The sequence below is a fragment of the Seriola aureovittata genome, chromosome 12 (assembly GCF_021018895.1).
Source record: "Seriola aureovittata isolate HTS-2021-v1 ecotype China chromosome 12, ASM2101889v1, whole genome shotgun sequence".
Classification (NCBI taxonomy): Eukaryota; Metazoa; Chordata; class Actinopteri; order Carangiformes; family Carangidae; genus Seriola; species Seriola aureovittata.
This window is the reverse complement of record NC_079375.1, coordinates 24,858,704-24,885,365: the sequence shown is the minus strand read 5'-3', so window position 1 is coordinate 24,885,365 and position 26,662 is coordinate 24,858,704. Positions and strand designations below refer to the sequence as shown.

At 42.7% G+C, this 26,662-nt stretch overlaps 1 protein-coding gene across 12 annotated transcripts in view; it reads left to right on the top strand.

The window, feature by feature from the left end:
• ctnnd2b (catenin (cadherin-associated protein), delta 2b) overlaps nt 1-26,662 on the top strand; it is a 158,769-nt gene that overhangs the window by 6,000 nt on the left and 126,107 nt on the right. For 11 of the 12 annotated variants that reach the window (XM_056391246.1, XM_056391256.1, XM_056391247.1 and 8 more), the window contains exon 2: nt 26,510-26,646. In XM_056391246.1, coding sequence (XP_056247221.1) covers nt 26,515-26,646 — 132 coding nt within the window. In that variant the 5' untranslated portion in view covers nt 26,510-26,514. Of the gene's footprint in view, nt 1-23,595; nt 23,724-26,509; nt 26,647-26,662 lie in introns of those variants that run through there. The other variant, XM_056391245.1, reaches the window with a different exon arrangement.

Here is a 26,662-nt window from a genome sequence, read left to right as displayed (position 1 = left end):
CCATGGAGTTTGCATCTTGTGCTGAATCCTCTGAGGTTGAAGTCATGAAGTTTTCTCTTGATCGTTGACAAAGACACATGTCCGCCTACACCCTGGAGAGCATTCTTGGGCTGGCTGTGCAGTCATGTTATCTTCACCATGAAAATGATTTTCCACTCGTCCCCAAGACTTGTGCTCCTCGATCTACCAGGTCATCTGCCATTTAGAGTGCGCTAAACTGTTTATTTTGGCAAAACGGTTGCCTTTGATATCTCTCCTTTCGCTTTTTGCTTTTTTTAGTCTCGTCGTTATCTCCATTTCTTGCACGGCCTCCTCTTTACTCCTTATATACACTGACACCTCCACCTCAATCTACGTAAATGGCAGCTTTCAACTCTCTCATCTCTGAGCCACATGTGAGTCTCCGTGCATGAACTAACCTTGAAACGACACACACAGCTGTCTGTGAGTGTCCAATTACTTTTGAACTCTTGCAACTGGGGCACAGTGTGTTTAAAGGTCTGTATCTCCCACAGCTCTTTCTATATATTTATGTTCACCTGCTCAATATGAAACTGAGACTGTTTCAAACTGAATGTGCCGAAGCTGATGAACAAAATAAATGTATAACCGCCCGAATACTTAAAGTGATAGCTCGGGTTATCACCGAACGGCATCCCCATAGACTCCCATGTTAAAATGCTCAAATGTAAAGCAGAAATAAACATGTTTACGGCCTGGTACATAAAACAGTTTTGGTCTCTAGAGCTAATTTCCTCCTTCATGACACCTGTTTATATAACTCACCTGTTTACATTTTATTAAGGACTAAAGTTATGGAGAGTTGAAGTTTTGAGCGGCAGCTGGGTGAGCGTATGTTCGTCATAGACCAGCATGCAAGTCTCAGCTCCACACACGCCCCTCCTCTTCGCCTAATTTTGTATTAGCCGTGAGTTCGGCAGAGTCAGGCACTGCCAAGATGGCGACGGCGGAGCAGCTCACTCTGAGCTTCAGAACCGCTCTTCAGAAACCTGTGGGTGACGCCACGGAAGCTACGTCCGTCTTTATTTACACTCTTACGGTTTGCGCTGTATAATGAACATTTTCACTGCTGTACCTCTGCATCAAACAGCCCTTAATGAGTCTGATTTGCGGTGTAATACATACTGCGTAGGAATACAGAAGATCAACGGTTGAGAAAATGTAGTGCCAAAGATAAACGAGCTATCGCTTTAAGGTTTGGACTATATAAGATCGGCGGAGTTCCCCTTTAATTCATTCACTCAGCAAAATCACTATAGCGTCATAAAATACCAGATGTGACGCTCAAGTAAATTGTGAATGCATGTAAATGGAGTCATTGATATTCAACAGTGCTGGCGTTGACCTTCACTGACTGCACAGTATATTAATGCCAACAGCCCTGATCACGCCCAAAACTCAGGTGACTTGACGACCACCACCGACGGCCGCCTCTCTCTGCACCTTCCACTCGTGGGTCCGGCTGCTTGGCTAATGGATGATGGCAGATAACAGCTGCACTTTGCCTCCCTGTCTCGGGCACTGAGTGGTTTTCCCTCTTCTCTCCTGCACTAAGAGGAGAGGGGAGCGCAGCGGCAGCTATGGAGAGGGTAATGGTTGTTTGTCGGACACATCATTTTGTCACTTGAGTTTTGTTCATTTCACTTGATGGTTGAGTGTGCACTTTGCAGCCAGGAAAGCTCTCCTTGCAAAATCGCTTTGCACCTATATTTACTATGGTACCCATTTGGTTTGTGCTTTAAACAGACTCTTGAGTGAAAATGTGGTCATATCCGTCTCAGCTGAATAATGCCATTTAGTTCATTCTAGTAAATATATAGCAGGTGGAATAAACCTCAGTCTGTCTAGCCAGAGGAACAACGCAGTATTTCCTAAATCGCTGCAGCAGCACATTAGGAAATTAATGAGTAATGGATAAATGAGAGGCATCTTTCATCTGGGTGTTAATCCAAGTTCGGGGGCCACGGTTGTCATCATTGTGTCGGCGGGTTCACCCTCCTCTCGGTGTCTGGCAGAGCTCAGACCCCGCGTGTCCTCCTGCATCGAGGGAGACAATAATACTCCTCCTAATCCACCTCTCACTGCATTGCTCACCCAATCAATCCCCTGTGGAGTGGGACGTTGCCAAGTTGCGGTTGCCAAGTTGTGGTTGCCCCGGCAACAGGGACTCGTTTTTTTTTTTTTTTTTTTTTTTTGTGCTGTGATGTCAGCCAGGTGCGGCGCGGCAGTTTGGGCTCTAACAAGGCCGACCCTTGTTGGGAATAATGAGCGACACTCCGCTGTCATGGCGATGACTCTTTTTGTGTAGGGGAGGGGGGGGGGGTCAGCGAGGGGCGACTCCCAATTAGCTTGGAGAGTGTGAGGGAGAGAGTGAGTGTGTGTGGGGGGGGGGTTTGTTACTGTTTGTGTGTCTTTAAAGTGACGTGTGTACAAAACACATCCTCATATAATGATTACAGATGTTTTAACAATGTGAAAACTACTGTTCAGTGAGGCTGTGTATCGCTTGGCGTTTTCTTATAGTATTGATGATACCAAACCACAGGTTCAATACCAATATCAATATGATACTTTTATGGAAAGCCACAGGAAATGTTGACGAAACACAAGTTGCCATACAAGAACTTTGCCTTAATAAAATACAGTCTGAAAAAGTACGAAAGATAAAAATATAAGTAAGATAGATATGAATCTGACTTGCTTTAAGTTGGTCAGATTCATTAAAACTGATGGTACGGACATAAGGTTTCGTCTTTTACTGAAGGAGTTCTGAAGCCGTCCCCTAAAAGTCGATGAGCGGACGCATCAGTGGAAAATACCTGGAGTTGTTTAGCTGCCTCACGCTTCAGTAGTGCAGATATGTTTGGCTGCTTTAGTCCCTCTTCGTAGACCAGGTGTGGATCTCAAAATGTATCTGGTATTTTCGAGTTTTAGCGTATCGGCTGTTGGTGAAAGCTCTTCAGTGTTGAACTTCAGAGAACGGGGGATAGGGCTAATTCCTGGAGCATAACACAGCAAAAATCAATTTGTATTAAACTCACAAAAAATACCAGTTCACCAGCGGAGATCATTCAGGGCAGTGCGACTCGTTCCTGTTCCTGTGGTCCGGCTGGCGGCGCCACCAGCAGCTGCAGGAAACAGGAGCTTGCGTCTTCCAGCGGCTAATACTAGCTTGAAGCCTCGGTGTGAGAGGAGTAGTCGACCAGCGGTGCGTTCATGTATTATGTACCCCTGACTGCGGCCTCCTCTGATTGGTGCTGCCGGGCTTTTCAGTGACAGCACACCTCCACATGAAGATACAGTAACGTGCACATAGTGTAGCTTTAAAGCTTTAATGTCAGTGTCGGCCCCAGTAATGATCAGGTGGTGCCGCCCATTCTCAGGTGTCGTGCCTCCGACCACCTGTGGCTTCTCTGTGATACGAGAACGCACAGTAGCACTTCCTGGACCCGCAGCATCCATGTGGCAGGAACATCTTTCTCCAAAATGTATTCATGCAAAAGCAAAGAACCGTGTATAAACATAATTTTTAGGAGATAGGTTTGGAGTAGCGGAGAAAATAACGGGACGTTCGTAAAGGAAACGGCACATTGTTAGAACCAGAACTGGGTAAATATGCCCAGGAAACTGTCGCTAATAAAGAGTAAATACAGTAAACCACATATTGAATACATGATTAGGGCTTTGTTTGCAGTTCTTTCTGATTGAGGAGCCATTAAATAATTATAAAACGCTTTTGTTGCCTCCTCCAACCTTGTCTATAATTAAATTCAATTTGGGTTTACCTTCTCTTTTCCTCAATCAATACTGCAGTTGTTTTAGGGGTTTATAATCATTTTCAACAGTGTGACTTTGCATGCCCTTGTCTTTTTCGCCTGTGCACGAGCTGCTGTGTGTGTGTTTGTGACCGGGTGGGCGGTGGAGGACGGGCTGCGTCCTGACAGCTGCTCTTTGTTCTCACATGCCTTTGGCGTTTATGAACTTTTATGTTTAAGTGTGTCTTATATAATTACAAATGAGCTTCTTTTCCATAGAAGCCGCTGAGAGGAAGCCATTACGTCCTGCAAATCTTTTTGGAGCTGTGAAGGTAAAAAAAAAAAAAAAAAAAAAGACAGATTGTGGTGGTTAAACATCCATTCATCACTTATCACCTTGACGAGAACAATTCTCACTTTATTTTACTGGCTGCGTTCTCTGGAGCTGGCGGAGGATATACTCATACTGATTCCTCACAGACAGAACCACAGAGAGAATTTCCATCTGGTTGTGAAATTAATGGTTTTTTTCCGTCAAAGCTTTGGTCCTTTCTTGTCTCGAGGTTAATAAAATAAATGAGATGTTTTAAGGTCTTTGGCAGTGATGAAGATTTGTAAGTATTTCTTTTCTTTGTCCCCAGCCTCCCCACCTTCCACGCGTCCGTTGTTGGGTTTTTACCCTGTTGGTTTGTGTCGTTTCTTTGTGCTGACACTGTGGTTTGCGTCGGGTCTGTTGCAGGCTGCATGGTGTCAGTGTATTCTTTTGCTCCAGGCTGTGTCCTTGATTGTTTTCAGAACAAAAACACATTTTTCTAACTGCTAATGCACTGTTAAAAAAAAAAAGTCACCTGAAGTGGCCATTACATGTGTAAAAAAATGACCACTCAACCAATTAAATATGAAGGAGGTGAAAAGCAAAAAAAGATAAGCACTTCAAAAAAGGGAGGGGATGCTATCTGTTCTGTTCCTCTGACAGTTTTTATTTCATAAGCATTTTTTAAACTTTAAAGGGCATTTTGGTGCCCCAAACCCTCATTAATTTCTCACCCTGTGCAAGCATTTGCTTGCTTGCAGGTTTTGTGTGAGCGGACCTGTGTGTGTGTGTGTGTGTGTGTGTGTGTGTGTGTGTGTGTGTGTGTACGCGTGCAGCAGAGGAAGTGGCGTCTGGCCAGTGTAACCCAGCTTTGTCTGGCTTTAATGCCTCTTCATTCACTGTACGCACATCCAGCCAGCGCCCTGACAGCAACTAATCTCCTCTTTATCTTAAAGGTTTGCTCAGCACTTTGGTGTCCCATTCAGGCGGCTGCAGACCAAAGATTTCGGGCAGCAACTCTGCAACCTCTAGTTGACTGCCTCACTATGCCCATTAGTCGTCATTGTACTTGGGAGTAGTGAGTTCGGCTCCACACAAGCTGTAGTAGGATAGTTCACACATGTCCAGACATAAGATTTCTGCCAGTGAAAGTTCCTCATCGTCCATTAATAGAAAATATGTCTTTTTTTTGTTTTAATGAAATGTCTTGACAACTATCGGATGAAATCTACTAAAGATACTCGTAGAGTGCGGAGGGATGAATCCTGTGTTGCCATCTATCGTGATTGTCTCACTAGATTTGGTGGCATTTACTTTTTAAAGAACACAGAGTGACAAATCTGGCAACCTTTTGGGCAGACCTTAGCTCCTGTGTCTTGGAAGAGAGTCACCAGGGTTTGTCAGTGACTGTGCGTTCATGTGGCTTTGGCTCTCTAGACCGACTTTGTTCAGTGAGTAGGGGAGAGCAGCATCACGCTCAATTGACCAATCATCAGCCAGCCAAAAAAAAAAAAAAGTGAATGAGCTGTGAGTGTGAGTACCTAACGACCAATCACTGATCCCCATAGTTTGTCTGGAGAGTTCCCTTTCCTTTCCTTTTCTTTTTTTTGTTGATTTTAATTTGACTATTATAGTTTTATTTCACCTCAAATTACTCAACAAAGTTTACAAGAGGGAGTTTATTCCAGTGTTTGGATCGTTTCTATTTGTGACAGCCAGTTCCTCAGTCTGCAGGCCTGCAGCAGCCCTCGTCAAAAGATTTTAAATTAAAAAATTAAAGTAGATTTAGATGCATATAAGGTGATAGCAGCTTAAGAAAAATCTAACAATAAAGCTAGTTAGAGTTCAGTTTTGTGATCCATCAACCTGATCAACAGAGTCATCATTCTTTCACATTTTCTCACAGTACTTAGGATTAGATCATGAGTTTGCAAACATTAAGACCCTTTGTGCTTGAAGACGATATGAGTCATTACATTTGTTGATCTATCCAGTAATTAATTACCTTGCAAATGGCTTTCTGTGCTAAACAACCTTTTTTATATCCAGGATGAAGAAAAAAGTGCTTGTAGGTTATAGCTTTTTTTTTTTTTTTTCCCCTGGAAATTAGTCATATTATATGGAAAAAAACATTAACAGAACTAATTAGCTGGAAAGGTCTTTTTATGAGATATTTAGACACGAAATAAGCAGTGCAAATAATGAGGATGTCGTTTCCAATCACCGCCTGGGAAATTACCCCCGGGCTAACAAGGCCACGCCCATGCTGTCATTGATCTGACTGGGGGTTATATACACATACACACACACACACACACACACACACCCTAAATCATCTTTTCATACCAGTGGTGCGTCATCATTTACCATTACATCACCTGATTGTGTTTAACCCCGAGTCCCTGCTCATTTGGAAAATCCTTAGAATACAGATTGAACTTGTTGAAGTTGTGTCTTTTCATCAGTTCATCTGGGACATAGGAAAGATTGAGGTATCTTAATCAGCTTTGATGTCGAAAAGAAAACAGGACATTTCACTTGGGAAATAGAACGAGATGGAAATGAAATGAAATCAAAGATGCTTCTCCTTTTTTTTTTTTTTTGGTGTGAATCAGCTATCGGACACTGACAGTCAGCGATGTGGGACTTTTTTCGGGTGCTTTATCACCAGGCCCAGTTAGGCAAAAATGGCTCCGGGGGTTTGTCAGCCGCTGATTGAAAATGTCACACTCCGACCGGCCTGCGCCACAGAATGAGCCTCTGAACATAGCTCAAAGGAAATATTTTCTCTCAGACCTCTTAAGTTTGACTAATAGGGATTTGTCAGGTTGAGCTGAGCGTCTTGCTGATGACTAAGCATTGTGTCTGACTGAGAGATGAAGAGACTTTGCAGTTTATTGGCTGAGGGTCAAATCCCTCAGAGATTTTCACTCTGCTGGCTAACATGCTGCTCTCCGTGTGCTCCAGGATGCCAGTTAGGCTGGGAGTTCCTTATTTGCACTACTCTCAGCTGCTCTAGTGAAATAACAGTGTGTCCTTACTTATCTTAGCCTTGGGGCTAAATTAAGGAATCTCATCGATTTGCAGCAGTGAAATAACACAGTGTCCTCAGTTAACTTGATTTTCGGCTTAATTAATGGAAGACATTGATCAGACAGTGATAAGCTTGATTCATGTGCATCTGCAGTGTGAGACCTTTATGTTATGAGCCCTGGATATGGATGACTCCTTCTTTCCTCTTCTCGCCTCTTACATCAGTATTCATCATGTTAGATTGCGAAACAGCTCATTCTTTATTTCATTATTTATATGATGCATTTACAGACATTTCATTACTTAACAGTATGGCTTCATAGGACTCTGGTTGTAGGTAGATCTACTGTAGTAAAAAAGAAAAAAAAAATTCAAAAAGATACTACATGAAATTACTTTAACTCCAGAATTATTAATTATTATATTAATGCAACATGTCATTATACTTTCTTAACGCTTTACCTTTTTTACACCAGTTTTGTCCCTACATTTAGATGGATACAATACAAAAATACAAATATATTATTAAAGCATTCATTTCAATTCAGTTTTATTTTTATAGCTATAAATAAATAACATTATCTCAAAGCACTTCCCAGGCTAAGGTCATAATATAATAGAGAGAAACCCACCAGTTCTAACTGTAACTATAGCTAGCAATGCTAAATATAGTAGCTAACAATGTGGTTTCTAATGCGTGGAGCCGTGCTTCCACTTGACTGAGCCTCGCCCCCATGTCGACATAGAAACTATATTTATTACACACATACTGTTATCGCTAAAGGAGGCAGAAGAGCAACTAAACATGAGGCACATTGAGCAAGAGAGAGCAGGGGGGAGAGAAGCCATTGCTAACTGGTAAGCTAAAGTAGCTAGCAGATCTGAATAGCGTGTAAAAAAAAAAAACCCAAAAAAACAAACTGGATTAGTGAGAAAGTTACTAAAAGAAGGAGAGAGCTATGAGTGCTTGAGTGAAACGAGTGTGCTTTTAAATGTACCGTCGGTAATTAGCTGCTGTAATTAAAAATGAGCTAAAGTAACTGAATTGAGACGGAGCAGTAAAACATGCTAACACCAGCACCAGCGACCGCGAAGTGACACAATATGCTAACCACAGCTATATCAGCAGCTCATTGCTCTAGTGTAATTAAATACATAAATGTAAATACAACTGAATTTCCTTACTATCGCTATAACTGTAAGATCTACATACAGGAAGAAAGAAGAAAGAACTGGCCTCATATCAACCACCAGATGCTAAAATGCTAGTTAACAGCTAGGCTAACAGAATGACCATGACCAGACTATGTTAAATTAGCAACATAGCTAGGTAGCTAACTCGCCCGCTAGCTTTAGCAGGGAAGGTGCGTAGCTGAAGTAGTTAGTCCATTAATCATCAGTTGAAAGCACAAAATGGAACAATGGTAGAATTTACTACATAATTTGAGAGGTGGGTAAACAATGTCCATTCACCCTCCACTACAGTCCTGGTTGTAGCACGAAGCTTTGGGTTTTCATGGCAGCGCTGCAGTGTATTTAATTAGCATTTGGCTGTTCTTTTTTCTATATTAAAAAACAGGAAATAGGACAATATAAGGTCACTATTACCATTGTTTTCCCTGTGAAATTAGGAGAATGCTAGATGTGACTGAACATACATTACTCTTTCTCCTCCATTTAAATTGCCCTGCGTATGAGGGCCCACTGCCGTGCCACATGAAACGTGGTTTCAGAGAGGAAGAGAGAATATTAGACAGCAGAAAGCCGAGGGAGGAAGTGGAAACGAATGCAGAGAGAGGCAAGAGGAGGCTTTATATACGCGGTGAACATTCTTCACCACTGACTGTGGGAGCCAGTGACACATGAAATATGAGAGACAGCAGCACTCTCCACTATTTATAGCACTGCAAGAGAGAAAGAGAAAGATTGAGAAAGCAGCCACACCACATACACTCCAGGGCAGAGCTGGCATCATTTTTTCATTGGCTAAAGAGGAATTGCGCCCAATTTCTGAGAATGCACATATGCAATATGCAATGGGACTGGACAGCTCCAGTTGGATTTGTGCTCATGTACAAGCCCCTTTCATAGTGCCTGCATCCACTGGCCATCACTTAAGTCTTAATTTTCACAGCGCTAAACAGATGCTCGGGGGAAGCGCTGGTCGTGTCTCTGTCCTGTCGCTTTGTGACGATTCAAACCCATCTGTAGCTCAGCACTGTTTTTGCACAAACTGCTAAAAATGTATCAGCGCTGCAGGGAACACAACAGCATGTCCTGTTCCGCTGGAGACGATAATGAAAAGACGCCACAGCAAAGAGGGTGCGCAGCTTCGTTTCATTTCTGCTGTGTTATGTTTAGACGAAGCCTTGACTTGTGACTAAGAATCAAAAGAGACTGCAAATCATAATTTGGCTCTTTTTGTAGTGGCTTTTCAAGCACTAGAAATAGCTAGCCACAGCTAAGCTACATTAATAGGGGTCGTAAGGGCATCCGTGCCTATTGGTGGATGGATGGATATTTGGGCATCCACTGTGTTGTTTTTGATGTAACATGATTTGGAGTGATGTGACCCAGAATTGCATAACATGCCAGCGCTGTCAGGCCAGTTCAGGCTTGTATTGGAGGAAGACTTTGATGCTAAATGCTAGGTAAAGCAATAGCCTGACCTACATTTTTTTTTTCCCCAGCAAATATGAAACCCATGAAGAAACCAGGAAAATTATTCTTATCTCTAAGAAATTGTCCTGACTTGTCACAAAAATAAGAGTAAGATGGAAAAAAAAAAAATCCATCTTTATCCTGTTTTGCTGACACATACTGCGCTTCAGCAGTTTAGATAATGCTGAAGAAGCAAAGTTGATATTTGTTTGTGCTTTTGAACCGTCTCCGCTTCTTGACATTTCACTGATTCTCACCGTGTCCTGTATCATGCAGTCCAAAAAAAACCCACAGTCATCACTGCTGTTTGATGCTCCTGTTCTCATGCTCGGAGTCGAGCTTTAGCCATGGTCCGAGGCAGCAGCCGAGGGCGGTTGTGCCTCTTTGATGCCGCCTTCCATAAGCAATTTCTTCACTGATGTCATTTCTTCTGAGAAAAGCCCTTCAAAGTCGGGCTGATGTATTATGCATGGCGCTACAGTAGCTAGCCAGTGTGCTAGTAGTGCTCTGGGGTGGTAATGGTGATGCTCACAGTGCTGAGAATAGTAATGGGAAGCCTTTGTATGGGAGGCTGGATTCCTCTCCAGTCATTTTTTTTCTTTACTCAATGTATGTGTGTTATGTTATGTGTGAGTGCAATGCTGTCATTGTGCAAACACAGATACCATGCATACTGAGCACTACAGTGAAATGCTCTGTAAAAAACCTCATTTTAAATCAAACCCAAACACAAAACAACTTGGCTTTTTATTGGAAAATCACACGTTTTTATAATTTTAATATGTTTTTATAGTTTGATTTGTTTGATTGTTTAAAAAATCACCACTATCAATACCTTTGTCTTCTCTTGCTTTAGTAATTTTGACATAAAAATAGTCCGACAGTTTAACAATTCTGTCTCTGGACAAAAAGGACTTCTAAAGTTACAAGAATGTAAACCACTTATTTTTATTTTTAAGGCGGTGATGTTCTGCTCCTTTTATATTGTGGCTCCTTGCATGTAAAATTATTGGCCAGATGTTTAGATATTGCAGATGTTCAGTAGAGACCTTGCTGGCTGAGGGTGCACTGGATGAAACTGAACGGTAGACAGTTAGTTACGTTGGAACTGAAATCATCTTGTTGTTCCTCAAATTGATTTTGCCTCATTTTCTGATTGTTGTTGTGGCGTCTACATCAGCTCCTGTCGATCAGTCCACCACTTTGTTGTAGCAGATTAAAATATCTCAAACACTAAATTTTGACATTTATAATCCCCAGAGGATGAATCCTAATGATTTAACTGATATAAGCTACGCCATCTGCAAAGCATGCCCCAGTAAACCTATAACGTATAATTTGAACGCAGCCTGTATCTGACTATAAATCCTTTTATTCTGTAGTTTGCATCATGCAATTGAGGTAATGTTCTGAGACATATTACTTTTTAATTATTAGACTATTTGCATTGTTTAGCCTATTGAATAGGCTTAATAACTTTTTTTTTCTGTCTGTAATTGTGTTAATTCACATAAATTAACACATGTTGTTAATTATTACAATGTGTACTTCAGTTGTCTTTACTGCAGGATACGTGTTGCTGCTACAACACAAAAGATCATCGGTATCAGCTGTGGATCGGCCGTGCTCACTTATAGATGATCGGTATCTGCATAAAAAAAGTGATCGGGGCGTCCCTACGGATGGTAGCATTTAGCTTAAAGCGCAACACAGACACACACACACACACACACACACAGCTGTGACTTGTTCTGTCTATGAATACCAGCGCAGCAGCAGTCGGCTCCTTGCACCTGTATAACACAAGTTCAATAGCAGGTTTTTTAACTGTTTGAACGAGGATGCCAACACAAGGTCATTAGCTGGCAGCAGTGCTCAGCTTCTTATTGTTGTCAGACAGGACATTCTGCTAACAGTGCTAGCATTCAGGAGGAAGTGAGGAGCATTGGGTCATTATTGTTGCTATGCAACACAGAGCGACGATAACGATCTCATTAACTAGCCCGATGTATCAAAAGGGTTTAAGTGTGGAGAAAGCTTTGCTTAGAAATCCACATGCAGAGTTTTTATCACCATTTACTCGCAGCAAAAGGTTCTGGGTTTGAAGCTGTTGGCTGGCGAGGATCTTTCTGTGTGGAGTTTGCATGTTCTCCCCCCTACATGCATTGGTTTCCTCCCACAGTCGCAGTCCAGACATGCAGGTTGGGTTAAAGTTCCTCCCCAGACATGTTTTAAAACGTCGTAAAAATACTCCGCTATGGTTTAATATTTAGTTTAACATGGTTTTCCCACATAACAAGTGAAAATAAATCAAAAACTGGGGCTGGAAGCTCGTCTACACATCTACATCTACAGTGCCTGTGCTAAGGTGGACAGGTGAGAGAGCAGAGAGCATCAAGATGGTGAGAGGAGGAAACATCAGAGAGACTCATGTGTCTCACAGCCTCAGTCAGACCCAGACTCAGAAGAGGAGTCTGAGACCAGAACCAGAGACTAGCAGACGGATCAGAACAGTTAGCACAGTTAGCATCTTTTATTTGTTTATATTGTTTATGTTGCAGTGGCTGACACAGTGTTAGCGGTTGTGCTAATGCTAATGCTAACTCTCTCTCTCTCTGTACTGATAAGGTTTCAGGTGTATTTAGCCCCGCCCCCTTTCCCCACAAGGTGACAGGATTGGTTCCTGAGGTTTGTGACGTATGAAACCCTGAATCTGTTTTTAAGAGAGGTGGAAACGCTCAGTCACGGCGTCATCATGTGTCTTGTATTATATAAAAAAAAACATGGTATGGATGTTAACAAGGTTAAAAACTTGATTTTCACTGGAGGGGGTCTTTAACTGGTGACTCTTATTTCCCCCTGAGGCGTGGATGTGAGCGTGGATGGTTGTTTGTCTCTATGTGTACCGCGCCTCTGTGTTCCCCGTGTCACCTGGGATCTGCTCCAGTCCTTCTGCCCCCCTCAGGGGTAATTGTTATAGCTCAGTTATAATGCAGCTTCATCATACCTCTAGAAATTAATAGCTGCTGCCATTTCAAAGACTGTGTTCATCCCAGTGCGGCTATAAAGCTGACACATGCTCCCCGGCGTGATTGGTGGGGTTAAGAGTCACTTCCTGTTGTACTGCTGGGATGTGTCTTGGGTATACGGTCCTTGAATCACAAGGTATTGAACCTGTGACTTTACAATAATTAGAAGCCCTCTGCTAATACAACTCTGCCCTTTTGTGTTTACTTCACTGATGAACACGTAAACCCCTCAGGAGCTTTCGTTTCCAGCAAACGCTCCGGCGGCTTTTCCCAACAGAGCGCCGCAGTTCGACCAAACGCGGTCGACTTTGAAAACGTCTCAGCCTGTAACTTTCATTCCTGAAATCTCTCAGTCAACAAACAGCTTTGTCATGATGCCTCTGTCATGGCGCGGTTTGAATTCCTTTGTGGGTGGAGGAGGGTAGTGCAAGTTTTAATTTGTCTCCGCGCTGTGTTTATCACCACCCCCGTAACCTCGGTAATTATACGCATGTGGTGGAGCCGCTCGCGAACGTAGCTCACCCAGAGGATCTGTGGAAAATGTATAATTCATGATGTTGATCGTATTTTTAGCTGCTCCGGCTTGTTGTTTGAAGACGGAGATGTAGCGTTAAACAAGGGCTACTTTGTAATGAAGATGAGGATCTCCTCGAGTGAACAGTTTGTTTTCCTCCTCTTTCAACTTTCGTCCACTGTCCGCTGGGAGGTTGTGCGGGAACAGGTGGAGCCTTGGGTGGGTTTTCTCTTCTGTATTATCAAAGGTATAAAATAAAACCAACACTAGCTCCTGAGTTAATGTCATTCTTTATTCTTATTTAATTGATATTTTTCTTTCAAGCTAAAACAGGTCGTTGAGCAGCAGAGCCATTCTGGCGAGTGCCATTACGCTGCATGAAGAATTTAACGTCTTAAGCTCCGTTCGTTAGAGTGGCATAATTTATATGGGAAACTGAGCAGCGCGTTCTTTCATTTTAAATTGGAAATGACTGACTACACGATGTTGGAGTCATGAGAAGTGTAGCTGTGTGAGCACTAATAAGACGTCTGACTCACTACATGTGAAATGATTCACTTTGTTGTTGGTAGACGTCCGTGCTTCTGCTAGGTGGATACTGGGCTGGTGTGTGTGTGTGTGTGTGTGTGTGTGTGTGTTTCTGAATATGAGTCCTGCAGCATTTTATTGAATGCAATGGGAAGCTTGGTGAACTCTCCCCCTTCCTCCCAGTGTGTGTGTTTGTGTGTGTGTTCATCAATAAGAGCACATTAGCAGTGACCTGCAGTATGTGGAGGTCAATTGTGTTGTTCACATGGTTTGAAAGTCTCTCTCTCTCTCTCTCTCTCTCTCTCTCTCTCTCTCTCTCATCTAATTTTCCATCAGTTAGCCATCAGGGGTTTCCCATGGAAATTCAACACTCTCAGCCAATCACAGTGAAGCTCTGTGACTTGTTTCTTAAGCAACAGACTCGGGGTCCAAAATTTGACGACAGGCGCCACGCAGCAGGACCAGCGTCTTTTTCATTTTCTCATGAACTCCACGAACTAAGACCCTTTAAAATTCCCCTGTAAGCTCTTGCAAACTCTAATTTTCGAATCCCATTAATTTGCTTTCACAGCCACCAGCACTCTGCGGTGATTTGCTCCCGTTCAGCGACAACACAGTTCCTCCTCACGTCCTCTGAACGCAGCTCCATCACAGCTCTGTTGTATTTCCACCTACTATATTGTTTAGAGCTATTTATGCCTATAGTTTTTGTGTTTTACAAGCATTTTGAAAAACTCATCATGAGCGTACACAGCTTATCTTTATTTTGTGTCCGTAGTTCTGTGAATTAGCAGAAGGAAAACCACAGCTATTCTTCTTCTGATTCTCAGACCTCAGATGAGAAGTGATGAGACAAGAAAAAACATGCATATGAAGACAAAGCTAACAATGAAGGCATAATTAAATATTAATTGCATGTAGATTCTTTTTGTAAATATAGACATTTGCATATATTCAAACTCCACAGATGAAAGCTGCTCCGGCAGAGGTCGACCTGGCGTGTACAGAGGAGTGTGCTGTTCAGCTGACACTGTTAGCTGGTGATGTGAGGCTTGTAGTCAGCATTACAACTCATCCCTGAGGTGCTGCAGTGAGTTGAGGTCAGGGCTCTTGTGCACGACGTTCAAACTCCGGCTCCGCTGGGGAAAGCATTTCTTCCTGGACCTGGCTTTGTGCATGACGGGCATTGTCATGGTTACAAGGAAAAGGGGCCTTCCCCAAAAACTGTTGCCACGAAGATGGAGGCACGCTATTATTTATAATATGCATTTATTTTAGATTTCTATTAATTGTAGCTGAAGCATCTGTCCACATACTTCTGGCCGTGTGCGCACTACCACCTACAAACCTACCCGCACTGATACGATTGCTCTTGTGCTCATTTAACGTGTGTCAGCCGGCTCTCGATGATGTGTGTCTTCCTTAAGCATTGTGTAATGAGATTTGTCGTTCAGCTAAATGAACAGTCAGCGAGTGATGATGAGATAAATCGCAGGAGGTTCTCACAGTCACACAACCTCGCGGTGTTATCACTCTAAAGTAACGTGCGACGTACTGTATGAGCTTTTGTTTTCAAATGTCACACAGTGAGTCTTCACCGGTTTTTCCAAACTAAAAGGAAGACCTCAAATGAACTTTGTTGGAACGTAACACACAGATTCCTCAATACGCCTCAGTTCTCTCCGTCTCTGGATCAACACGCACACACGTACTGAGGATAAACCGGCGACGGAGATTTGCATTGATATGGCATCAGTTTCAAAAATGATTTCCTCAGGATTTCTTCACTTGACGAGACCATGAGTAAAAAAAAAGGAGGCCTGCGTGACCATCATTTTTGACCATTTTCATGTCTTCACTACTGATGTACAGACAAGAGGCTTGTGTGTGTGTGTGTGTGTGTGTGTGTGTGTGTGTGTGTGTGTGTGTGCGTGTGTGTGCGTGTGTGTGTGAAAGACATTTGAAAAGACATTAGGAGGAAAAGCAAGAGAGGGAATTGACTTGGGGATTTATCTCTGCTTTTATTTCCATGTGTAGAAAATGAAGAAACAGATCAAATGATTCAGGTGGGAAAAAAAATCTCAAGAGGTTTATAAAAGCATCTGTCTCGACAAGAAACAGAGATGGTGAGAGAGGAAAAAAAAAGACCAAGATGACAACTACAGAAAGTAGATAATACAAACAGAACTCCGTCACACACACTCACGAGTGAAAAGTCTCCACGATGTTCACGAGGCATCCACTGACATGTGTGATGTTTGTTGTTGGGCAGGGCTGAGACACACACACACACACACACACACACACACACACACACACACACACACACACAGGTCATTTCTTGCCCTCACCTGCATGAGCTGACTTTGTGTAGTTGTGGTTAGTGTCATTTGTATCTATCAAAGAAAATAGTTTTGGAAATGTAAGGAGACGGTGTGAACTTACTGCCTACAATTACGGCCTATAATGACCTTGTGATGACTTTCCTCCTCCATGCTGCACGTGTGTCCGTGATTATTTGTAAATGGAGAAACCTGTGTATGTACATTGCATGTGCACAGTGCACGTCAGTGTGTGTGAGCAGGTAAGAGACGGAGGGAGCAGCCTCTGGAGAGGTGAGCACCCTAGCGCCTTCACTGGCATCACTAATTAAAACAGCAGACTTGGATCACAGAGAAACACTGCTAATTGAATTCCACTGTTGGATGTTTATTTTAGCCCGTGTGAAGTTTAAATTTAGTACAAAAAAAGAAAACAGCACAAACTGTGAAGTCATAAAACTGTATAACAATGTACAGTTTCCCTGCAGGTTGTACAGTCCAGCCAAATCATTTGTGAGTGGGTGTATTAAACACACAGCTTTTTATGGCTTCGTATCAGGTAGGACAGTGAATCTGGTTCTGCATTTAAATGTTATATTATTCTATTATCTGTTTGAAGGTTTGAAGCTTTGACAGTTAGCGTTTCTGGGAGAGGTAAAAGCTTTGATGTTGTCTCCTTTGGATTGTCACTGTTGGACGTTACTGTTCAGCGTCTTTTTCCTTTGACTTAAAGACACGAGCAAATGTCTTGTTTTGTTAATCACCCCGCTGACTGTGATTTTAACCAAACCAAATCCCTAAGGCTCAGAGCCTCCTCTCTTCTGATTGGCTGACTGTTCTCTGACTGATCCAATAATAAGTATAGCAGATTTTAGGTAAAAACACTCAAAATCCTGCAAAGTTGGATGGTGAGTCCAGGTGGGCGGGGCTTAGTGACTGCTTTGTTGTGACATCACAAAGTTACAGGAAGTCCTGACGGCTGGTTTTAAGGCTCATACACATAATATGTGACTGTGGGTCACAGCGACTCACATGTGAACAGTAACTAATCAATATCTTAAATTAGCCTTTGATTATGTTTTGGCCCACCATCTAATGGATCAGGGAAAAATCCGCCCCGACCCCTTCTGTACAGCTTATTATCCACGCTTGACACCATTTTCCTGTTGTCATTTTACACTGGTGTAGCAGCACATATGTATTCTGCCCCGATCACCTGCCACAGGTGATAATATCTACAGCTGGGAAGTGGGAGGAGCTTCCACTGAAAGTTTTTTTCACTTCTTCTCTTGTATTTGTAGACGTTCCTCTTGATCAAGCTGTGAGCACTTCTGTTCTGCACGTTAGCTTAGATTAAATTCAGTTCAGTTGTTATGTGCTAATGTGGTTGTCGCAGAGTGTAGTCAGCCATATTTAGCTGTGAGCGTTTATTTTATCAAGAGCCTGAAGGGGTTTTTTTTTTAAACATAAAAAAAATAAACCATCATCATGAAGCGTCTGTCATCCCTCAGCAGGTGAATTCTTCCATGACACCTGCTGTCAGACGACTGTTTAGATTCTTCTTCAGATTCTTCCTGCCATATTTACACTGTATTGTTTGACGATTGCACTTCCTTCTGGGTAATTAGCGTGTGCGTGTGAAGCATGACTGCGCTGGGGAAAGAGAAAAGAAAAAATCAAAGTGAAACGCCCAACGGGCTGCAGTTTAAATTTTGTTTTTTTAGTTGTCCTCGGAACATAACGCAGGTATTTTTGATTATATAATCAGCAGCACTTTCTATCACACACCAGCAAACATCAATGAGCATCATTAGCATGTACGCCTAAAATAGATATAGCTGTTTTGAAATGAAAAACGCAATCATTCAGACTCGATTGAATTGTGTTCCATATTCAGTGAGCCAGGCATCCAGGCAGTAAAACAACAACGCAGCAGCAGCTCTCTGAAGTGCTTTGGCAAGTGCTTCCCTCGTAATGTAACTATCATTGTGCTGTGATGGTTTTAATGATATGGTTTTTTAAAATTTTTTTATTAAATAATAGATTTTTTATGATGGCCAATTGCCTCCTAATGATTTGTCATCAGAGCTGCAATCCTTGAGTGACACTCAGAGGGACGCCTGATATGTCACAGCACTACAGTGGGCTCGTGTTTTTGCGTGTGCACTTAGAATAAACGTCCATTAGCATCTTGACTTTTAACCTGCAGAGACTTAGCTGATGGGTGATTAACCCTTAATGATACTTGTAAGGCCATCTGCCATCGTCAGCCGGTGACAGGTCCGCGCTTTGATTTTTCACAAGCGTCCACTGGTCATGTGTTTCGTTTGGTTTCCCTACATTAGTTTCACAGCAGGTTTTTTTGACTTGCCATGGTGGGAAAAGCAACTAGAGTGTCCCTCAGACGTGACGGCGTGACAGCGAGTCAACATGCACAATATGACCCTGACACTGAAGTCGCTAAATGGAATTCAGCCATCGTTCATTTTATTATTCAAACCTGTGATGTTCCTACAATGATACGCTAAACGTCTTCTGTGGAAAAGGTCTGTGTCAGCTCCTCGTAAAGCAGGATTCATATTTTTATGGTCATGCTTAGTTAATGCAGAGAACACGGTTGAGAATATTGGAAAAAGTCAGTGCTGAGTTTCAGCATTAGATGGGAGGAAGTTGAAACCTAAAGTCCGTGTGGGATGACGGATGACATGATGAAGTATGTGGAGATGTTGTATAAAGGCTTTTGTGGCTCCAGAGGGAGCTGTGTGAAGTCTGATGAACAGATGTCACTTGAGTAAACATTAGGTCTGAAAATTACAAATCTGAAAATGACAAGACCTACAGACCTCTGTAGCCCGCTGATTATATTTATTTATTAAAACTCCAGATCACTGAGGGTAAATCCCTCATTTACAACGATGTCGAATAGATAAAAAATACCAGTTAAAAAAAGAAAATCAAATTAAAAACAAACAAGAATCCATTAAAACAGTTAAAAACAGAAGTTAAAAGGTCAGAAATTAGCAATCACAAATGTAGAAGAGGTACCAACAAATTAATTTTCAAAGTGCTTTGTAGTAAGTTCCAGGTCGATGGTGCAAAAAAGCCAGAGGCATTTATTCCAAGCTCAGTGTGAACTGGAGGGACATGGAGCGTAGCGTCAAACTAACATGGAAGTAAGATATGACTGAACTGAAGGGCTTTGTAAATAAACAAAAACATGTGTAAATCACGCCTGTCTGAGAGAGAAAATCCACAATAAAGAAAAGTTGGATATTGTTTAAAGTCCCACAGAGAAGAGGATTAGTCCTTGTTAATATCAGCAGTGAAGGATTCGGTAGTTACAGGCTAAAAACAAATTAAGCATTTAAAACATTTTTAAATCCAGATGTCCGATGGCTAAAAAGTTTTACCCATGTGAAACAAAACAAACAAAAAACAAAATGACAACACCACAAAAACAATAACATAAAAATATAGATTAAAACCAAGTAAAACTGTAAAAAAAAAAAAACTGTCAAGTTGTGATACAGCTACGAAACCCCACATGCTGCAGGCTAGAGGCTCAAAGCTACATTAGGCTAACTGCTACTAGCACACAACACACTCTGGGTGAACTGTCAGAACAAGGTAATCTGTAAGTTAGGCTCCAGGTTTTGATTATGATAATAATAATTACAATAATAATGATAAAAAACTGTGTGTACAGCACCTTTCATACAAGAAATGTAGCACAAAGTGCTTTACAACAAACAAAATAACATGGACCAAGTGCTTCACATATAAAAAAGACAACGTCGGTGGCTCAGCTTCACCAGTTTTTCTTGTTTATTAAAACTGTACATTGTGGGTGTGACAGTGTTATAAAAGTGCAATGCTAGTGGGGCACTGCTCTAAAACCTAACAAGTTGGACTCAGCACAAAGTCTGTGCACAAGCTCTGTAATTAATCCACCCTGATCTATTCCCTGTCACCTCTGTGCAGTATGAAGAGCCGCACCAGCAGCCATTGTTTTCTGTGGTCTCCTCATTTTGACCTGCGTCATCTCAGACTGACGCGTTCATGTCAACTTGTCGGGATCATCTAAGGGGAAATGCAAAGTCGAGCTTTCATCGTTACGAGCGAGCCCTTTTTCATGTTACACCCAACCATTTGACCCATTGTCAGACTATTGATTAGTGCAGCTCTAAGCGTGTCATGAATTGAAACAAACATTGCCAGTGCAAAGGTTATATTTCCATGCCGAAACGCACTGTATGTATCTAACAAAGGAGACGAATGCAGTTCCTTTCATACCATATGCAAAATTGATTTATTAAATACTCTAAATCCTGCACTGTTCACCGCCACGTTGACTAGATAGCAGTCTTCTCTTTCCCTGCCTCTCCTGGGGTATTGCTGCATTTCTTGGCACATTGCCACCGTCTGTCGATCAGAGGAGTAGCGGAAAAACCATTGGCACGGTGGAGCTGCGTCTCGTGTCGGCCACGCGCTCCTGCACAGAGAGCCTGTAGTTAGAAAAACAAATGCTCTGTGGCGTACCACAGGTCAGAGACTCCACAGGGGAACCTGTAATTTGTGCAGTTGTGTTTTTTCCCCCCCAGAATTGGCAAAGCAAATTAGCGGTGAACATATTTTGTAGGCGACACGGTTGCTGTTTGTTTTTATTAGTTTGGTGGAGGACACGGTTCCAGGCCTCAGTAGTGACTCAACATAAAACTCTGCTCAACTTAATTTAACTATCGTCTTAAAAGGTGCCATTATACGCTTGGTAGAGTTCTGCACTGAAAGTTGTTCTCCTGTTGTGTCGATGCAGAACACAGATCAGAGAATTTACATGCAAACTTCCATCCCCGATACCACGTGTTTAATTTGGTTTGTTTTATTCACGGGGCTGTTTTAGACACAAGGTTAAAAGAAAATCATGCACGCATCACAGAGCTCTTACAGGTAACACCCGCATATTAAAGACATACCACCGCTGTTGGTGCTGGGTCTTAATAAATACACAATGAGACACAGACAGTGCTAATTACATTGTTAATGTAAGTGTTAAAGTCTAGTTATCTTGAAAGCACGGGCACAGGGTCTAGACAAAAGGACAGATGACTGGTGAAGCCAAAACAAAACACTGCAGCAAGTTTTAATGAGGCAACCGGGGACTGCCCGTCAAACACATAACAAACACTCACGTCCCAGAAGGGACACACACACACACACACACACACACACACACACACACACACACATGCACGCTCGCTCTAGTACTCTATGCACACAAGTATACAAAAATGCAAGTACACAACACACATAGGAAAATAACATTTCCACATGGACGTTTAGCTGATTTGCTTCTGATCTGTGACGAATTCCGTCTTCACCAAAACACGCCTGTCTCAGACCTGACTGATGAGCTTAAAGGGTCAAAAGATTAAGCTCAATATTCCCCATGTCAGTCATGTCAATCATAGCATGGTGATCTGCATTTTCAATGTTGCAGCAATATCGGAGATTACCGTTTTGAAATGCAGGGCTAAATACCCCTGCATTACGGCGCTGAAATATAGACCTAAAAATCCAAAGATTATACTTCAGTAAAATAAAGCCTTTAGCCTAATCCATATTCAAAGTCTTGTCTCTAGCTGGGCTGTGGGCCTCTATAACCTAGTTCTGACGGCTGTTATTGGGGAAAGCTGCTTTGTACTGGTCAGTTGTGTGATGAGGGCTTGGACACGGTCTGTTGAGTTGACCTATATTTGGCTGCCTGCCCTCTCTGCGCAGTCAAAAACCCAGAGCTTCCCTCTTGTTTTGTTCTATAGGCAAAGTGGGCCGCAGGGCAGTCTCCTCTGTTCTCGTGATCCTGCTCTCTGATCTGGTTCGAGCTTTAATGTAACGACATGTGAAATATTTCATGCATATAGATGCCTCCAGACAAACTGAAGTATTCATGCAGGAACAGAACTTCATTCAGCAGCAGTGTAGAGGAATTTGTAATGTGGCTGCAGCGGCGAATCGACAGCTAACATGATCAAATAGTCGGGATGGTAATAAAAGAAATCTCCTTGGGCTGAGCTAATGTCTGCAAGCTAACAGGCTCACCATAGCTGTGTTCAGGGGCTGCAACCTTCAGAGCCTGCATTTGAATACCAATTGCGGCCAAACCTATCCCAAGATTCATTGCGTGCCAGTTATGAAAGTAAACACCGACAGAGACCTACCAGGTATCAGTCGTAGTCAGTTAGTTAGTTAGTTGGTTAGTCAGTCATAATACCTTTTCACCTCATTTTGTTCTCAGGATTGTACACAATCTCATTCAGCGAAGAGGAAACAAAAAGCTTCCCACGCTAGTTTACTTGCTAGTTAGCAAGTACAATACGTACACACTATTTAGTCATAGTCTCCCGACTGTCTTAAACCCATTCGTCTCTTGTGGAGCAGCTTATGTGCTGACACCGAAGGTTTTAATTAAACTTGGTAACGGCTAATAAATTGCTAATAAGCTACAATAGCTTCCTCCATTTTGGACTCTGCGGCTCTCTGTCACCTTGGAAGTTAGCGCTGTTTGCATGTAAAAGTTCACCAATGTTGAACTTGATGTAAAATAATTGCCTGCAAGCTCGGTGGCTAATGTTAGCTACTGAAAATAAACTCACTGTTTGACTCTTCTCCTCTTGTGCTAGTGTTACTCTATGATTTAGCATGTCACAGAGAGACAAGCTCTAATCACACACGACGTTTGTACTTGTAGTCCCACACCTGTCCTCTCAGTTAAGGAAGCTAATGATGATGTATTTGAAGCAGCGTAGTAAAAGGAAGCTTAGGAAATTAAGGGAATTTCAGTGGAAACAGAACAGAAAGTATGGTATGTTTGTGGGTGAGCATATGTCAGTTATGCAAATCATTCAAACGTGAATCACTGTGATTCAAGCAGAAAAAGAAGGGGATTTGGTATTGTATGCCTTTTAGAAATAAAGAGGGATGGAAATGGATTAGGATGAGTAGAGGTGATAATGAGAGTGATGACATCGTGGTGTGATTTACAGGAAGAGCAGGGGGACAGGGAGGAGAGGCTGTTTGAGGAGAAGGAGGAAGGCAGGCGGGAGACGGAAAGTGCAGAGGAGGGATGAAAGATGGTGACTATCCAGAAAAGGTGACGAGTAAACACGTTGTTGGGTGGGCGGTGCTGGGAGGCCTCAGGTGCTCTGTATTGTCACAGGTTCAAATCCAGCCAGCCGCCTCTCGGGTCATCCTCCTTCTGTCTCCTCCTCGGCTGCGCGTCGCCTAATAAAGCCGAAATGTGCCGAAAAGACAAGGAGACGCTGAAATAGGTCAAATGAAGAGAAGCGGGCAGGGAGAGAGAGAGAGAGAGAGAGAGAGAGAGAGAGAGAGAGGGAAGGAGAGAGGAGGAAGTTTTAGAGGCAGAAAGGCAACAAGAGGGAGGAGGGGAGGATGCATGAGGAGGAGGAAACGAGACGGGGGGGTGTGTGTGATGAAAATAGGTAGATAAAGATGAAGAACGCACACTCCAAAATGGAAGACGAGCAGAGCCAGGTCAGCCATATTAGCAGCATTCAGTGACCAGTGATTGTTGCCTAGCAGCGTGCAAGAATATTCTCCTCTCCTCTCTTCTCCATCACCCTTCTCCTTTTCTTGTATCTCTCTTTTCTCCTCAGCGTCGCCTCCTCCTCTTCTCCTCTGCGTGTTGTTGTTCTCGCTCTCTTTCTCTCTCTCTCCACCCCTCTATTCCTTTCACCTTTCCATCTCCTCCCTCCTTTTCTGCTTTCATCCCTCCACTCTGCTTCACTTTGTTTTTTCTTTTTTACCTCGGCGCTATGCTAGTGCTGCCTCATGTCGACAGCCAGCTCTCTCTCTCTCTCGTGTGCATGCAAGTCGTGTGTGTGTGTGTGTGTGTGTGTGTGTGTGTGTGTGTGTGTGTGTGTGTGTGTGTGTGTGTGTGATGACGAGCCTTTCATCAGTGTGTAAAAGCTGGCTGATGCAGCCGTTACACCAGCTCTGTGCTGCATCAGGATTACATGGCACATGTGAAGCCCGTGTCCTCCTACGCTTGGTCAAATACGGGATGACACATGGCATCAAACATGTGTGTGTGTGTGTGCGTGCGTGCGTGCGTGTGTGTGTGCGTGTGTGTACTTACACCAGTGCTATTGATGCGAGGACTCTGATACTTCAGGTTGCAGACAGGTTTTGCAAATGAGGTTGTTCACAGCACGTGTTTCATGCTGATAATTTAATCCCATATAGTTGTATGGTGGCTCCTGTTGCTGCTGCTGCTGCCACCATTATTATGACTTCACTCTCACTACAGCTAAGTGACAGTTTTGCAGCTGTGACATCGAGCAGTATTTGCCAGGTTTTGTAATTATGCATAAAATCTGCGTCTCTCTGGTTCACGCATGCTTTCAGAAGATGTCACCTTTAAGTTGTGTGATGTGAAAATCATCCATGTCCATGTTGCTGTGCGAAGGTTATACACAGCTAAACAAAACACGTGCGCATTTTAAGACTTAACTGACGTCAGATTCGCTCTGTCTTCATTTAACAAACAATTGCGAAACCTCCGCCGGACATCTGTCATCGGCGCCGTTAAAGGATGAGGCTGGAAATGTTCCTTGTTTTCTTTTTGTCAACAAACAACATGAAAAAAGACAAAAACCAACAATGAACTGATCCTACTAACAAATATTGTGTGTGTATTCAAAGCCTGACATATCTTAGTCCTCTGCGCCGCAGAGCTCCACTGAAGGAATATTTCAACATGTATCAGTGAAGCGCGCTGTTACTCTGGGTGACACTGTAGTTTATTTTGAGTTAATCCCATATACAACGTCCTGCTTCAGGTGATACTCAGCAGAACACAGAATGTATATTAATCCACGTCTGAAAATAGTCCCCAACAAATGCACTGTTTACTCTTCAAGGAACATTTGCTAAAAAGCTACAGACAGACTTCGGGAAGTCGGAGAGTATTAGGAGATGGACTAACACACTAATCTGCAGTAAGATGTCATTATTGGACTGCTTTTTTATTTCTAGTAGCAGTACAACTACTATAGGCCGGGAAGACACTGCCTGCGTGGCGTGTGCGTAGCGGCAGAGGAACATCTTGGTTTTCATTCTGGCGGCCATTTTAACGTGTTAGAGTGGACACACTAACGTTGATCTAGAGATCTGGCGTATTTTTCACGCGTGACGCGCACGTCTCCCAGCAAAAATACACAGAGGAAAGACTTGTTGACAGTCGAATTGACAACAAGATTACATCAAATCTGTAGTTTTGATGTCTCAGCTGAAAAAACCATTTGAGCAGCTGCATGTGGAGACAGTGGCACCGACTTTCTGTCAGAAATAAATCAGAAATTAATTTACGCTGAAAAGATATCCAACATTCGAGTAGCCTGCAAAGTGTATGCAGAGAGACAGAGCTGGCAGCAGCAGCAGCCAGTGTGTTTCTGCTGTCATAGTAGTAGTACTACTTCTACTGCTCTGAAATATTACTGTTGGAGAACAAAGTACATTCGTGCCTTTGGAGTTCTGGTTGTATGGGCTCGACCTCAGGTACAACTCCTTTATACCAGCTTGTGTACAAACTGTTTGCTGCAAAAGTGTGGCAGATGTTTTACTCTATTCATCTTTATATATCTTAATTTCTCTTTATCTTTCTGTATTTATCTCTTCACCTGTTTTCATCAGGACTGGAAATACCTTTGTTGGAACATGTACAATGTGCTCTGGAATTACTACTTGTGTAATCTGTGCTGCAGCATTACTACTGCTGTTACTTTCATCCCTGCCCCTACCAACAGTTATGTTGCTGTCAGCGCTGTGAGGTCTGCACTCTTTCTTCTCACTGGCCTAGATTTCACGTTGCGTAATGTAATGGCGCACCTGTCCAGGATGTGTCACTGCCCTTTGCTCCAGCTCTGCATGACCCTGAACATGAATGAGGCAGAGAGAAAACGTAAATACTGTTTAAATAATAATATAACACTCAATTAGCACTGGTCAAAATGTTGCACTAGAGTCTGTGTTTTAAGAGTTATCATATCAGAATGACGCACACGGCTGGAATCCAAATATTAATAGAAATATACTGGCAGATTGGTTTGTCAGTGATCTTATATTTTTGCTATAATCCTGTATGTGTCTTTGCAGCCGTGTGTCTCCACCTCTTCCTTCACTGTAACGTCCATATCTGTGTTTCCTGCGAGTACAGGAGTGTGGGAGAGCGTGGGTGTGACAGCCACTCAGCCTAAATGGTGACATGTCAGGGTGTCTTTAGTAATAGTAAAAGAGTTGCATGTTCCCTTGTTTTCCAGGAGGTATGCCAGTGCCTGAGGTGGCGTCTGACACTGCCAGCGCTGCCACCATGTTGAGCCCCGTCCTCAATGCCTCCAATGGAGACGGCTCCGAGTCTGAAACCACCTCCGCCATCCTCGCCTCCGTCAAGGAACAGGTTAGAGCTATCTCTC